Source organism: Acipenser ruthenus, chromosome 8 (assembly GCF_902713425.1).
Source record: "Acipenser ruthenus chromosome 8, fAciRut3.2 maternal haplotype, whole genome shotgun sequence".
Taxonomy (NCBI): Eukaryota; Metazoa; Chordata; class Actinopteri; order Acipenseriformes; family Acipenseridae; genus Acipenser; species Acipenser ruthenus.
In genome coordinates, this window is record NC_081196.1 from 28,032,840 (window position 1) to 28,047,849 (window position 15,010).

At 42.2% G+C, this 15,010-nt stretch overlaps 1 protein-coding gene across 1 annotated transcript in view; it reads left to right on the forward strand.

Moving 5' to 3' along the window:
* The first annotated feature begins 5,206 nt into the window (after positions 1-5,206).
* LOC117406786 (rho GTPase-activating protein 20-like) overlaps positions 5,207-15,010 on the forward strand; it is a 71,091-nt gene continuing 61,287 nt past the window's right edge. The window contains exon 1 of the mRNA XM_034011098.3: positions 5,207-5,669. Coding sequence (XP_033866989.3) covers positions 5,580-5,669 — 90 coding nt within the window. The 5' untranslated portion in view covers positions 5,207-5,579. The remainder of the gene's footprint in view (positions 5,670-15,010) is intronic.

Below are 15,010 nucleotides of genomic sequence, written 5' to 3' on the forward strand. Positions count from 1 at the left end.
CACAGATTGTACTCCGTTAATACATCTCCCAATACCTTTGACACTCAGCTGGTTGAAATAGAGTGCACAATATTTTGCACAAACAGGAAATCTGTGTTAAATGAATTAGTATTATAAGAAGTAGGCCTAATTTACAATAAGCGGCTGCTAAATTTGGCCTGGGTATGTAGAAAATTAGTAATTGCAGGAAATGTGTCTAATATGAGTTTGTTTTACCGAGAAATGACTGTAATTAGAAAAATATTCTTGTATAACACTGAGAGCTTCTAAAGCTGTGAGGACATTTACAGTGATTAGCTGAGACAATCTGTAAAGTTTATGATATTTTATGGTTGCCCAATGCCATTCTCTTCTGATAGTAAAAACACTGTATAACCAAACATGTGTTTTCAGTATGTAGAGTAGGTCCAGGCAGGATTAGATTATTTTACAAACGGTAAAGTACTGCAGCAATGCGAAGTGGGCCATGACTTATCCAACATTAAGTCTTGCAAAATAACTATAGCTTACAAGAGCATGAAGAAACCTAACTACTGCCAATTAGGGCCAGCTTCCAGTTGACAAATGTATCAATTTTTACACATACTTCACTTCATTCTTCAGTACTTCAAACAGTTTTTTTTTTATTTGGCTGGAAACTGAAGTCAGTTTTCCTACTTTTGTTTTTAGTGTTTAATCTAACTGTTGTATGCATTACTGCTGCTATTTAATGCAATATTAATTCTGCTGGTGTTTTTCCTCAAGGAGTATTAGTGTTGATCTTGTTGAGGTCACTGAACATTGTAATGGTCCAAATAGAACCCTAGTGTGGTTTTATGCATATGTCGGCCAGTGGGGGCCAATATTATTATTATTATTATTTGTTTATTTAGCAGACGCCTTTATCCAAGGCGACTTACAGAGACTAGCTAGGGTGTGTGAACTATGCATCAGCTGCAGAGTCACTTACAACTACGTCTCATCCGAAAGACGGAGCACAAGAAGGTTAAGTGACTTGCTCAGGGTCACACAATGAGTCAGTGGCTGAGGTGGGATTTGAACTGGGGACCTCCTGGTTACAAGCCCTTTTCTTTAGCCACTGGACCACACAGCCTTAATGCAATCAATGTACAATAAGAGATTTAGTCACCAAATATTATTATCTGGCTTAAAGAAATGACACAAATAAATGTTGACAAAATAAAATGGAAACTTACCAGCACATATGCAAAATGAACATTCAGAGGAAATCTGGGAGGCTTCAGGACTTCTAGCATATTAGTGCAAACTTTTTACATGCTTGTTTTTGTTTTTAAGTGCACAGCAAGGTACTATATTTCCCTGTTATTTTCTCCTCCAATTTGAATGTCACCTCATCGTTATAACCCATGTACAAGCCTAGAAGGACTGAAGTTCAATGGTCTGCATCCCTGCTGTCAAGCCTATCATCTCGTTTCACCTGGCAGACCCAAACAACGGGTCTTGCCCAACTTTTGAACCCTGACTGGCCAATGAACCCACAGCCCAAGGAAGCACAAAAGCCAATGAAGACCTCTTTGGAGGCCCCTATTCAAGATCAACAACGCAGAGTAACTTGGATTCAGACCAGTGAGCCCCTGATCATATGACCCAATCCTGTACTTCTTGGGGATATGCTTTTACTAGAAGAGCACACATGTTTTGGTTTTGAGGTTGTGCAAAGTTTAAATTTTGATATGAAAGCTGGCTGTGCATTTCGACTTCAGGTTTGTCATGTCGGAAAATATATTTTGCACACCTTTGGAACCAAAAATTGACATACAGGAGATTAATTTCTTTGTAAACTAAAAATGTACAAACTACTGAAACAGACAAATCACTTGCCATCGACTGTCATTATTACTGTATTCCACAACACACATAGGTGCAACTTTATCTATTGTATTATACAATTAGGTATAGTCAAAACTATTTTAAGTTTACCTTGAAATATTCAAATATTCAGATTTGTCTCAAAAGCAGTCATCCTGGTGATCCATGAATTGGGCACCAGTGCTATAGCATAATACTGTTAGTTACTTGAAAACCTTCACAAAAAAGTAATATGATATTCATTTCAAATGTTTCAACTACAAACCCAATTCTGAAATTCTAAGGGCCCAATTCACATGTCCCAAAGGCAAAGATAGCAGGGAAACTTGGTAAAACCGCCTTGGAGACCCATCAGGAATGCCACCATTTTGAAGTCTCCTATGACCTTGATGCCATCTCAGAAAAATGCAGATATGTATCCACTTAGGCAGCTGGAACTAAACTGAACTGGTGGGCTTAAGGCCCCTGTATTTATACAACTATTTATATTACTGGAAAGTTCTAGAAAGTTCTAGAAGTTACTCCAAGTTTACTCAGCACTGAATCTATCTGGAATGTTCTGGAAAATAGGTAAATTTCAAAATATCACTGTCCTGGTCACAAAAGCAAAGTTTGTGGGGAATAATAGCCATTTTCTATACTTTTGAGGCAAAAGCAATTAGGAAATAACACTTACTACCCAGGAACCAAAAAAAAAAAAAAAATTTTACACAGTGTTATATAATCCATGCAATCCACAAAGGTGTAAGATACCTTCTCAATGGAGCATTATTAAAACCAGGAGAAGTCATCTTTAAAAAAAAAAAAAGCTATTAACCCGTGACAGGGAACCGGGTCGCTGGTTCCTGCGCAAGTGTGTGCCTGTAGAAAATCAGCTGTTGGAGACGCGTTGCTAAGCAACCAGTTGAGTGGCAGGCTCGTCCTGAGCTAAAGTGATCGGGAGGTCTGGATTGGCTGGGGGGCGTGCCTGGGGATGCTGCGCAGAGCTCAAAAAGCGGCTGCGCTACAGCTCGGAGCTGCTGCAAGGCCATTGCTGAATAGACGGGCGCTGAGAGAGTTTGTTTACATCCAGGCGGGAAGCGTCCGCTCTGCGGGAACAACTACTACGGAGCCCTTTAACTGCAAGACAGGGCCTGTGAAGGCGATTGCCCAGCCAGGACCGTCAGAATGGCCCGGAGTCGCTGGGAGGCCAGGACTTCAGAAATAACACAACAGAAGTAGGTCAGCTTAGGGGAGGTGAATCCCAAAACAGTATAAACAGGGTTACCGTAGAGTAGTAGGTTCCTGGAGCGGGACGTTCCTTTTAGTGGGACTAGCGCTCGTCATTTTGTGTGGCAAACTTTTATTTTTAGCTTTTTTTTTTTGTTTGTTTTTATTTGCTTTATTAAATGTGACACGACTAGGTCTACCATCGCTGGTACCCTAGTGTCAGTTCGGTGTTAAAATTAAATCTGTTTAAGAGGTGGTTACAGTGCTGCCTTTTCTGTAATTTTACAGAATGTTTTAAGTGTATGTTATTTCCTGTTACAATTATTCTAATTCTTGAGTCAAAATACTACACAATCCTATATAAGAATGTCCTATAGAAGGTCTATAAGCCACACAAATATCCTGTTTCCACTGTCGTACCCGACCCACGAAGAGCCGTGAAAGTTCAGTTTTAGGGTGCCAACCCTGAACCAAGCCATGAAACTACGGCCTGGCAAGATATCTGAGTTTGGCCCCAGGCTGAAGCAGGCCATGGGCGGGGCACCAGAGCCAACCCGTGATGTATAATCAACCCATGTTCGGAATGAGAGAGTTTGCATTGACTGCTTTAATTATTTATTACTTTTGTATTGTGTGCTGTTTTACTGGTAATGAATAGTGCCCTGTGTTTTTCACAACTACGGAAATAGCACGAAATAAAGCGAAATGCAACATATAAAACAAAATAAAACAAAATGCAAATAGAAAATGAAATAAAACTAAAGATCATTATGAAGCAAACATAGAGTGACATTTTTAAATTGGGAGGTTTGTACAAAAAATACTTGCAATTGTAGTTGTCAAGGCTCAGCCGTTACCATAGACATGGTCTGAAGGGAAATGGAATCACTTGCACTTGCGCAGATATATAATTTTGAGCGAGTTGTTTGGGAATTCAAATTGTGATGGAAGAGAAGAGACATTCGTTTCTAAAATGCTTAAACAGCACATAACAATTAAACAACGCTGCAAAGAATTTGAGCATGAGGGGATGTATGCAGCTGATGGTGACAAAATAATGATGTGCAGATTTTGCAACTGTCTGCTGGAATGGGAGTTGAAAGATACCATCATTAAGCATCATTAGCTGTTTATTGCTTGGGGAATGTTGCTTGTACACTATTTTGCATTAGTATGCTATTTTTTGTTTTATTACAAGTTGTGCAAACTTTGCACTGGGGCAAATGCTGTTTTGGTTTTGAATGATTTTGAATGAATGAATCTGCTTTGCTTAGTGTTTAAACAAAGAGAAACCCCAAGCTTTTATACTGTAGCCCTGCGTCAGTGCAATGGGATTGAAATACAATTCCTATCGTTTTTTTTAATGGGTAGATTGCTGTACAGTACAACGTCACATATCCGACCCCCTGTGGACTGGGGTATAGGCGGATATGTGAAAAAGTCAGATTTGCGAACATCTATAGAGAAAGCATTTACACATCCATAAGTAGGTTAGTGAACAAAAATGTTAAAAAAGGAGATAATGTTTAATAAAAAATATGTATGTCATTAAAACATGATGTATACTATGCTATTACTGATATACATCTATTTGAGTTGTTTTATTGATGTGTATCAGTAAAACATTATAAAAAAATAATTTCCCAGGGCTCTATTAATAAACTAAAGGGTTACGAAATATAAAAGATACATTCTTTTTTGCACCTTTGTTTTGTGTGTCTTGTTTTGCATGATAAGTTTATGAATTGATATTATTTTTGTATTCTGAGTTTTTCTATTATGTATTATTTGAGATTTGTGTGCTATTTGAAATGTATTTGAGATTTACTTGTATTTCGTTTGATTTGTTTTAGCAAGACGGTGAGCTCCCATCACCCCTTTTCTCTCACTTGAGTTATATTAATTCTGTACTACACTGGAAGTGTTGTTTTCATGAGCAAGATTTGTGGATTGTGACTATTAACAACTACGCTAACTTCCTTGGATACTGATGAAATTATTTTACATGATCGTCTTGGCCTTTATTTATATGCACTGTCTACCAGCACTCTGCACACATTGAAACACATCGTAACATAGGGCAATTTATTTGGTAAGTCCCACTATCATGGTAAAAAAGGGCGGTATTAACATAAATTAAATTATTCATGAGATCTGATCTGACACCATGGGACAACTGCCATTTGGATGCTCATGATTTACATTAAAAGCAAGGAGAACAGTTTGGAGGAGTGATAATAACACACCTCCAATCTTAACTCCAGTTTTACCACTGGTGTGTGAATCTGCCTTAACACATTTCAAAAGGATCAAGTATATTTCCCCCCAAAAAATATTTTAACCAAATGCTCATGGTCAATCATTTTCAAGCCCTTCTCTTCAAACACATGATGAATCCAACAGCCTGCCAAAACTCCACCCCTTAAATATCAAAGTTCTCTGCCACAGCACTTATCTGTGCTTTGCTGTACTTCACTGTACAGTACAGACAGCAGTGGAGTAAGAGGACTCACCACTGCTTGTCAAAACAACAGGAGTCTATGGAGAGTTTAGAGAAAAATGAAAACCCTGCAATGGGTGGGATTTGTGTCCCTCGCACTGGCAGCTGTGGGGAGTTTTACAAGACAACTGTGAGTACTGACAAATGGTTATACTCTATTTTATAAACATGCATTCAGGGCTACATAATAGAAATGAAAGATAGAGGCTGTGTGGTCCAGTGGTTAAAGAAAAGGGGCTTGTAAGCAAGAGATCCCCGGTTCAAATCCCGCCTCAGCCAATGACTCATTGTGTGACCCTGAGCAAGTCACTTAACCTCCTTGTGCTTCGTCTTTCGGGTGAGATGTAATTGTAAGTGACTCTGCAGCTGATGCATAGTTCACACACCCTAGTCTCTGTAAGTCGCCTTGGATAAAGGCGTCTGCTAAATAAACAAATAATAATAATAATAATAATATATAGCTTCTGCTGAAGAAGCAGAAGAAAAAACCAAACATTCTGCTCATGTGTAAGAAACATTGCATGAATGTAAGGCATATTGTACTGGGCTGGTTTTCTAGTGCCTATGATTGTTATTGGAGTGGTACACAAAAAACAAAAAAGTCAGCTGGAAGTGTCAAATGTGGTTTTAGTAAATCCTGCACATACTATTACAAGTGTGGCACCACTCATTAATGTTTAAAATGTACCTGTAAACTGCATTATTTAAAATAGTAATTATATTTAATATAGTGATTTTAATCTATTAGAATATGGGAGGGGGGGGGGGGGGGGTTCTATTGTGCAGTTTGTTGTTAATCACATTTCTGGCAAAAAGTGACCATTTGAATATAAAGCAAGATTTTAAAATTAGCCTATTAACTTGCAGGCTAAATTCCTGAACCATTACAGATACTACTGGCAAATTTAGACTTGACATAGATGGTATGCTGTATGCTATTGATGTTGTTGTGTCAACTTAATTACTGACAGACAGTACAAAGTCCAGACTGAATTTACAAATATTATTGCACTTTAACTTTTACCTGCCATTAAAGCTCATTAAAACTGCTTTGCAGTGCTTTATGTCTTGCATAATGTTTGACTCTCCAGTTATAGTTTGTGTGCTTTGCTTTAATGTGGAAGAAATGTGTATATCTGTAATTAGAATGCAGTGCAGAGTAGTTTAGCATGCCCAGTACATTTTAACATGTTATACACAGATACAGTTAGTCTAGACCCATACAGATCCATATTTCTTACATAAAATGATGCATTATGACCACCGTTTTGTGAAATTATATGCAAATCATTCGTCTTAATCTATTTAAATATACATGCTTTTGTATGCCTATAAAATATTTGAGAAAATGTAGATAATATATCTTTAACTTCAAAGCAAGGTTAGTTGCAAGATTACACAATTTCTGACAGTTTGAGCACTTCCTCTATTCACACACACACAAAAAAAAACCTGTTCCCCCTGGTTGCTATCCTTACACACACACACACACACACATATATATATATATATATATATATATATATATATATATATGTATACATATACATATACACACACACAGTACTGTGCAAAAGTTTTAGGCAGGTGTGAAAAAATGCTGTAAAGTAAGAATGCTTTCAAAAATAGACATGTTAATAGTTTATATTTATCAATTAACAAAATGCAAAGTGAGTGAACAGAAGAACAGAAGAAAAATCTACATCAAATCAATATTTGGTGTGACCACCCTTTGCCTTCAAAACAGCATCAATTCTTCTAGGTACACTTGCACACAGTTTTTGAAGGAACTCGGCAGGTAGGTTGGCCCAAACATCTTGGAGAACTAACCACAGTTCTTCTGTGGATTTAGGCAGCCTCAGTTGCTTCTCTCTCTTCATGTAATCCCAGACAGACTCGATGATGTTGAGATCAGAGCTCTGTGGGGGCCATACCATCACTTCCAGGACTCGTTCTTCTTTACGCTGAAGATAGTTCTTAATGACTTTCGCTGTATGTTTGGGGTCGTTGTCATGCTGCAGAATAAATTTGGGGCCAATCAGATGCCTCCCTGATGGTATTGCATGATGGATAAGTATCTGCCTGTACTTCTCAGCATTGAGGAGACCATTAATTCTGACCAAATCCCCAACTCCATTTGCAGAAATGCAGCCCCAAACTTGCAAGGAACCTCCACCATGCTTCACTGTTGCCTGCAGACACTCATTCGTGTACCGCTCTCCAGCCCTTCGGCGAACAAACTGCCTTCTGCTACAGCCAAATATTTCAAATTTTGACTCATCAGTCCAGAGCACCTGCTGCCATTTTTCTGCACCCCAGTTCCTGTGTTTTCATGCATAGTTGAGTCGCTTGGCCTTGTTTCCACGTCGGAGGTATGGCTTTTTGGCCACAAGTCTTCCATGAAGGCCACTTCTGACCAGACTTCTCCGGACAGTAGATAGGTGTACCAGGGTCCCACTGTTTTCTGCCAATTCTGAGCTGATAGCACTGCTGGACATCTTCCGATTGTGAAGTGAAGTAAGCATGATGTGTCTTTCATCTGCTGCAGTAAGTTTCCTTGGCCGACCACTGCATCTACGGTTCTCAACGTTGCCCGTTTCTTTGTGCTTCTTTAAAAGAGCTTGGCCAGCACATCTGGAAACCCTTGTCTGCCCTGAAATTTCTGCCTGGGAGAGACCTTGCTGATGCAGTATAACTACCTTGTGTCTTGTTGCTGTGCTCAGTCTTGCCATGGTGTATGACTTTTGACAGTAAACGGTCTTCAGCAACCTCACCTTGTTAGCTGAGTTTGGCTGTTCCTCACCCAGTTTTATTCCTCCTACACAGCTGTTTCTGTTTCAGTTAATGATTGTGTTTCAACCTACATATTGAATTGATGATCATTAGCACCTGTTTGGTATAATTGTTTAATCATACACCTGACTATATGCCTACAAAATCCCTGACTTTGTGCAAGTGTACCTAGAAGAATTGATGCTGTTTTGAAGGCAAAGGGTGGTCACACCAAATACGGATTTGATTTAGATTTTTCTTCTGTTCACTCACTTTGCATTTAGTTAATTGATAAATATAATCTATTAACATGTCTATTTTTGAAAGCATTCTTACTTTACAGCATTTTTTCACACCTGCCTAAAACTTTTGCACAGTACTATATATATATATATATATATATATATATATATATACACATATATATCATAAATCAGCTGGTCACAAAAGGAACTTCACATTTGAGACCACTTGAAGTTGAACTGCCATATCCATTTATTATTTTTGTAAAATATCTAGCCTTTTATTCCTGTTGAAATTTCCCAAATATTATCAAAGACTATATTTAAAACATTGTGGTAGATCTCCCACGTTTAATATTTTACTCAAATCAGAACGTATCAGTGATAAAAGCTGGAGAAATATCTGTAATTGGAAGTAGCCTTACACAGTACAAAATAAAAATGTAAAGTACCTGTCTGTCACAGAACGCTTTCTGGGGTTTAGTGGCTGCAATCTCAGTTCACTATAAATGCAGCTTTTAATGTATTGTGTCTTCTGAATTGCCGGGTGGTGCAACTGATTTGTAACTTAATGTTGTTGAAACTTATTTGGAAATTGGACAACATTTTATGAAAATTCTTAGTGTTTTTTTAACTGTGCTGCTGGATTTGTGAGGAAACAAATAAAATAATAGCAAGAGCAACAACACATTTTTCCATCAGAGTTCTAAACTGAAACTTGTTCAAAATGTACGCAGGTGTCCAGTACTACCTGGATTAGTACTTCGGAAACATTATAAACAAAGGGAACAATGTTACAACTTTAACATAATGTGTTCGTTGAAAAATGAATAGGTCCTGCTAGAAGTAGATTGCAGAAGTAGCATACATCCATGACAACATGCATGCTTAGTTAACTTGGTTGAATAAAGATGAAAGATAACCACTAACTAGAACTTCCATTTTTGCAGCAACAGCCAATTCACATCATATTATGTAATGAACAGGGAATTTACTGTATGAAGATATATAGCAGGGGCCCTTATGGACAGATGGTCATTCTGTATAGGTGGGTTGACTATTGGTCTATATGTTCTATATCAGATCAGTTTCCATGCAAAGAGTTACATGACAATATACTAAGGAAAATATTTGTATTTGTGAAACTAGGCCTATTGTAATAATGAGTTATCTGGTATTGATTATTTTCGAATGTCATTAACACCAGTATTACATGCATTTCAAAGGGTTTGATTCATTAACACCAGGATTGCATGCATTTCAAATGGTTTGATTCATTAACACCAGTATTGCATGCATTTCAAAGGGTTTGATTCATTAACACCAGTATTACATGCATTTCAAAGGGTTTGATTAATTAACACCAGTATTACATGCATTTCAAAGGGTTTGATTCATTAACACCAGTATTGCAAACATTTCAAAGGGTTTGATTCATTAACACCAGTATTACATTGTCACAAAGACGGCCAGAGTGGGTGGTGTCAGACCAGAGAGGAATACACAGACAGAGACGGTGGTGATGATGAGCTGAGTGCAATGGCTGCACTCAGCGTTTATTTAACAAATAAAAGGGTTGTAAACAGCACAAAACAGGACACGGCACTAGTAGCCAAAATAAACAGACATACAAAACGGACTAAACACTTAACAAACGGTGCACGGAGACAAACAAACACGGTGAGTACAAACAACTATTATATTTACGATCTTACTTTCAATTACTCCTCTCTCTCTCACCCGTTCTCCACTCCCGAACACCTAACAACCAGTGAGTGAAAATGTGTCTCTATATATACTGTTGTGCTGGGATTCAATTACTAATTAATTATTCACTTGAATCCCAGCACGTGAATTAATTCTGTGCAACCCCGTGCTCGCATATTATATTTTAAATGCACGTGCGTGATGTGCAATCCCGTGCCTAAATACAAATCTACACTTTTTAAATACACGTGAAACACAGACCCGTTTATATCCCGTGTACCAATCTATACACCAACATTTACACACGCAACACGCAACACATAACACACAATTGCACACAGGGGCGGGGCACATTGCCACATATACCCCCCCTTGTGCGCAGCACACATGGCCTCAACGGCCACCTCCCCCCTTAAAAACCCAGCAGTCCAGGACAAAGTCTCGGGCTGGGAAGGGAGGCTTCAGTGGGCCCATGGCTGGCCATGCTGTCAGCACCCCTGCCGGTAGTGGCACGGCTGACAGCCTGTTGGTCCCGTCCTGCAGCGAAAAAGCTGCGGGGGCAGGTGGTCCCCCGACCTCCCCCTTCTTCGTAGCCGGCAGCTCCCTCCTGTGGGGCTCCGGCCACAAGAACTCCTGCAGCGAAACTGCTGCTGGGGAAAGTGGTCTCCAGACCTCGTCCCCCTTCTTTGTAGCCGGTAGCTCCCTTTGGTGGGGCTCCGACCACAGTACTGCCGGCAGCGAAGAAGCTGCAGTGGGAGCAGGTCTCCGGACCTCCCCCACGATCTCCGGCAGCGAAACTGCTGCTGGGGTTGGTGGTCTCCAGACCTCCTCCCCCTTCGTGGCCGGCAGCTCCCCTTTCTGGGGCTCCGGCCACCGTACTCCCTGCTGAGGTACGGGCAGCAGAGGCAGCTCCTGCTCCTCTGCTCCGGGCGGTGGCGGAGGCAGAGGCAGCTCCAGCTCCTCTGCTCCTGGCGGTGGTGGAGGCAGAGGCAGCTCCAGCTCCTCTGCTCCTGGCGGTGGTGGAACCAGCAGGCATTCACCCTCTGCTGGTGGAGGTGGAACCAGCAGGCATTCACCCTCTGCTGGTGGAGGTGGGACCAGCAGGTATTCACCCTCTGCTGGTGGAGGTGGGAGGGGCAAGCAGTCCTCCCACTGCGGTGGAGGTGGAACCAGCAGGCATTCACCCTCTGCTGGTGGAGGTGGGACCAGCAGGTATTCACCCTCTGCTGGTGGAGGTGGGAGGGGCAAGCAGTCCTCCCACTGCGGTGGAGGTGGAACCAGCAGGTATTCACCCTCTGCTGGTGGAGGTGGCGGAGGTAGAGGCGATGGGGCTGATGCTGGCCACTCAGAGGGAGGCTGTGGCGGTGCTGGCTCCCTCTGCTGTGGCGGCTGGGCATGTGCGCGCCGTGCTGCCTTCAGCAGCATAGCTAGAGGCTGCTGGGGAACACCAGCATCCTGCCCTTCTCCCCCCCAAAAATTTTCAGGGGGTTGAGCCTGTAACTCCTCCCCTTCTGGCTCTTGGGACGGCACCAGCAGGTATTCACCCTCTGCTGGTGGAGGTGGGACCAGCAGGCATTCTCCCTCTGCTGGCCGCTTGGGTCCTACGGCTGTGGAAGCCCCGACTTCCCTCTTTTTGGGCTGTGGACGCACCGACTCCTCCCTTTTGGGCTGTGGACGCACCGACTCCTCCCTTTTGGGCTGTGGACGCACCGACTCCTCCCTTTTGGGCTGTGGACGTTCGGGCTCCCCCCACTCAGGCGTAGGACGTTCGGGCTCCTCCCACTCAGGAGTAGGACGTTCGGGCTCCTCCCGCTTGGGCTGTGGACGCTCAGGCTCCTCCCATTTGGGCTGTGGACGCTCAGGCTCCTCCCGCTTGGGCTGTGGACGCTCAGGCTCCTCCCATTTGGGCTGTGGACGCTCAGGCTCCTCCCGCTTGGGCTGTGGACGCTCAGGCTCCTCCCGCTTGGGCTGTGGACGCTCAGGCTCCTCCCGCTTGGGCTGTGGACGCTCAGGCTCCTCCCGCTTGGGCTGTGGACGCTCAGGCTCCTCCCCATAACTGCGGAAGGGACAGTGGGCGAACAGGTGATCCTGGTCGCAGAGGAGGCACCCCGACGATGGCTTGTTACATCGCCGTGGATGCCTGGCCCTTAGGCGGCACTCCTCCTCCCTGTCCTTCACCTCTTTATCTGTCTCCCGCTTGGGCTGTGGAGGCAAAACCAGCAGGCATTCACCCTCTGCTGGTGGAGATGGGGACAGCAGGTACTCCTCTGCTGGTGGTCCTGCTACCTGGGCTGCTGTTCCGTTTATCGTTGCCTCCAGGTAGCTGAGGAGAAACTCCACACCTTCCTCCAAGGTGTTTGGGGTGTGTTCCTGCTGATAGGCCTCCCATCTCTCACTGTCCATCATCCACAGGGCCTGAACGACTATGGGCAGAGCCTGGGCCTCCAGCCCAGCATTCTCCAGGAACCAGTCCCGCCATTTTGTGGCGTCTTCTGCCATTATATATATATATATATATATATATATATATATATATATATTTTTTTTTTTTTTTTTTTTTTTACAAAACCCCTCCTGGTCTGACGCTTGGAGGCGCGGCTATCCCACGATGACACCACGTGTCACAAAGACGGCCAGAGTGGGTGGTGTCAGACCAGAGAGGAATACACAGACAGAGACGGTGGTGATGATGAGCTGAGTGCAATGGCTGCACTCAGCGTTTATTTAACAAATAAAAGGGTTGTAAACAGCACAAAACAGGACACGGCACTGGTAGCCAAAATAAACAGACATACAAAACGGACTAAACACTTAACAAACGGTGCACGGAGACAAACAAACACGGTGAGTACAAACAACTATTATATTTACGATCTTACTTTCAATTACTCCTCTCTCTCTCACCCGTTCTCCACTCCCGAACACCTAACAACCAGTGAGTGAAAATGTGTCTCTATATATACTGTTGTGCTGGGATTCAATTACTAATTAATTATTCACTTGAATCCCAGCACGTGAATTAATTCTGTGCAACCCCGTGCTCGCATATTATATTTTAAATGCACGTGCGTGATGTGCAATCCCGTGCCTAAATACAAATCTACACTTTTTAAATACACGTGAAACACAGACCCGTTTATATCCCGTGTACCAATCTATACACCAACATTTACACACGCAACACGCAACACATAACACACAATTGCACACAGGGGCGGGGCACATTGCCACATACATGCATTTCAAAAGGTTTGATTCATTAACACCAGTATTACATACAGACGTGCTCAAATCTGTTGGTACCCTTACAGCTCACTGAAATAATGCTTCATTCCTCCTGAAAAGTGATGAAATTAAAAGCTATTTTATCATGTATACTTGCATGCCTTTGGTATGTCATAGAATAAAGCAAAGAAGCTGTGAAAAGCGATGAATTATTGCTTATTCTACAAAGATATTCTAAAATGGCCTGGACACATTTGTTGGTACCCCTTAGAAAAGATAATAAATAATTGGATTATAGTGATATTTCAAACTAATTAGTTTCTTTAATTAGTATCACACATGTCTCCAATCTTGTAGTCAGTCATTCAGCCTATTTAAATGGAGAAAAGTAGTCACTGTGCTGTTTGGTATCATTGTGTGCACCACACTGAACATGGACCAGAGAAAGCAAAGGAGAGAGTTGTCTGAGGAGATCAGAAAGAAAATAATAGACAAGCATGGTAAAGGTAAAGGCTACAAGACCATCTCCAAGCAGCTTGATGTTCCTGTGACAACAGTTGCAAATATTATTAAGAAGTTTAAGGTCCATGGAACTGTAGCCAACCTCCCTGGGCACAGCCGCAAGAGGAAAATCGACCCCAGATTGAACAGAAGGATAGTGCGAATGGTAGAAAAAGAACCAAGGATAACTGCCAAAGAGATACAAGCTGAACTCCAAGGTGAAGGTACATCAGTTTCTGATCGCACCATCCGTCGCTTTTTGAGCGAAAGTGGGCTCCATGGAAGAAGACCCAGGAGGACTCCACTTTTGAAAGAAAAACATAAAAAAGCCAGACTGGAATTTGCTAAAATGCATATTGACAAGCCACAATCCTTCTGGGAGAATGTCCTTTGGACAGATGAGTCAAAACTGGAGCTTTTGGCAAGTCACATCAGCTCTATGTTCACAGGCGAATAAATGAAGCTTTCAAAGAAAAGAACACCATACCTACAGTGAAACATGGAGGAGGCTCGGTTATGTTTTGGGGCTGCTTTGCTGCACCTGGCACAGGGTGCCTTGAATCTGTGCAGGGCACAATGAAATCTCAAGACTATCAAGGCATTCTGGAGCGAAACGTACTGCCCAGTGTCAGAAAGCTCTGTCTCAGTCGCAGGTCATGGGTCCTCCAACAGCGTAATGACCCAAAACACACAGCTAAAAGCACCCAAGAATGGATAAGAACAAAACATTGGACTATTCTGAAGTGGCCTTCTATGAGTCCTGATCTGAATCCTATCGAACATCTATGGAAAGAGCTGAAACTTGCAGTCTGGAGAAGGCACCCATCAAACCTGAGACAGCTGGAGCAGTTTGCTCAGGAAGAGTGTGCCAAACTACCTGTTAACAGGTGCAGAAATCTCATTGAGAGCTACAGAAAATGTTTGATTGCAGTGATTGCCTCTAAAGGTTGTGCAACAAAATAATAGGTTAGGGGTCCGATCATTTTTGTCCATGCCATTTTCATTTGTTTTATTATTTACAATA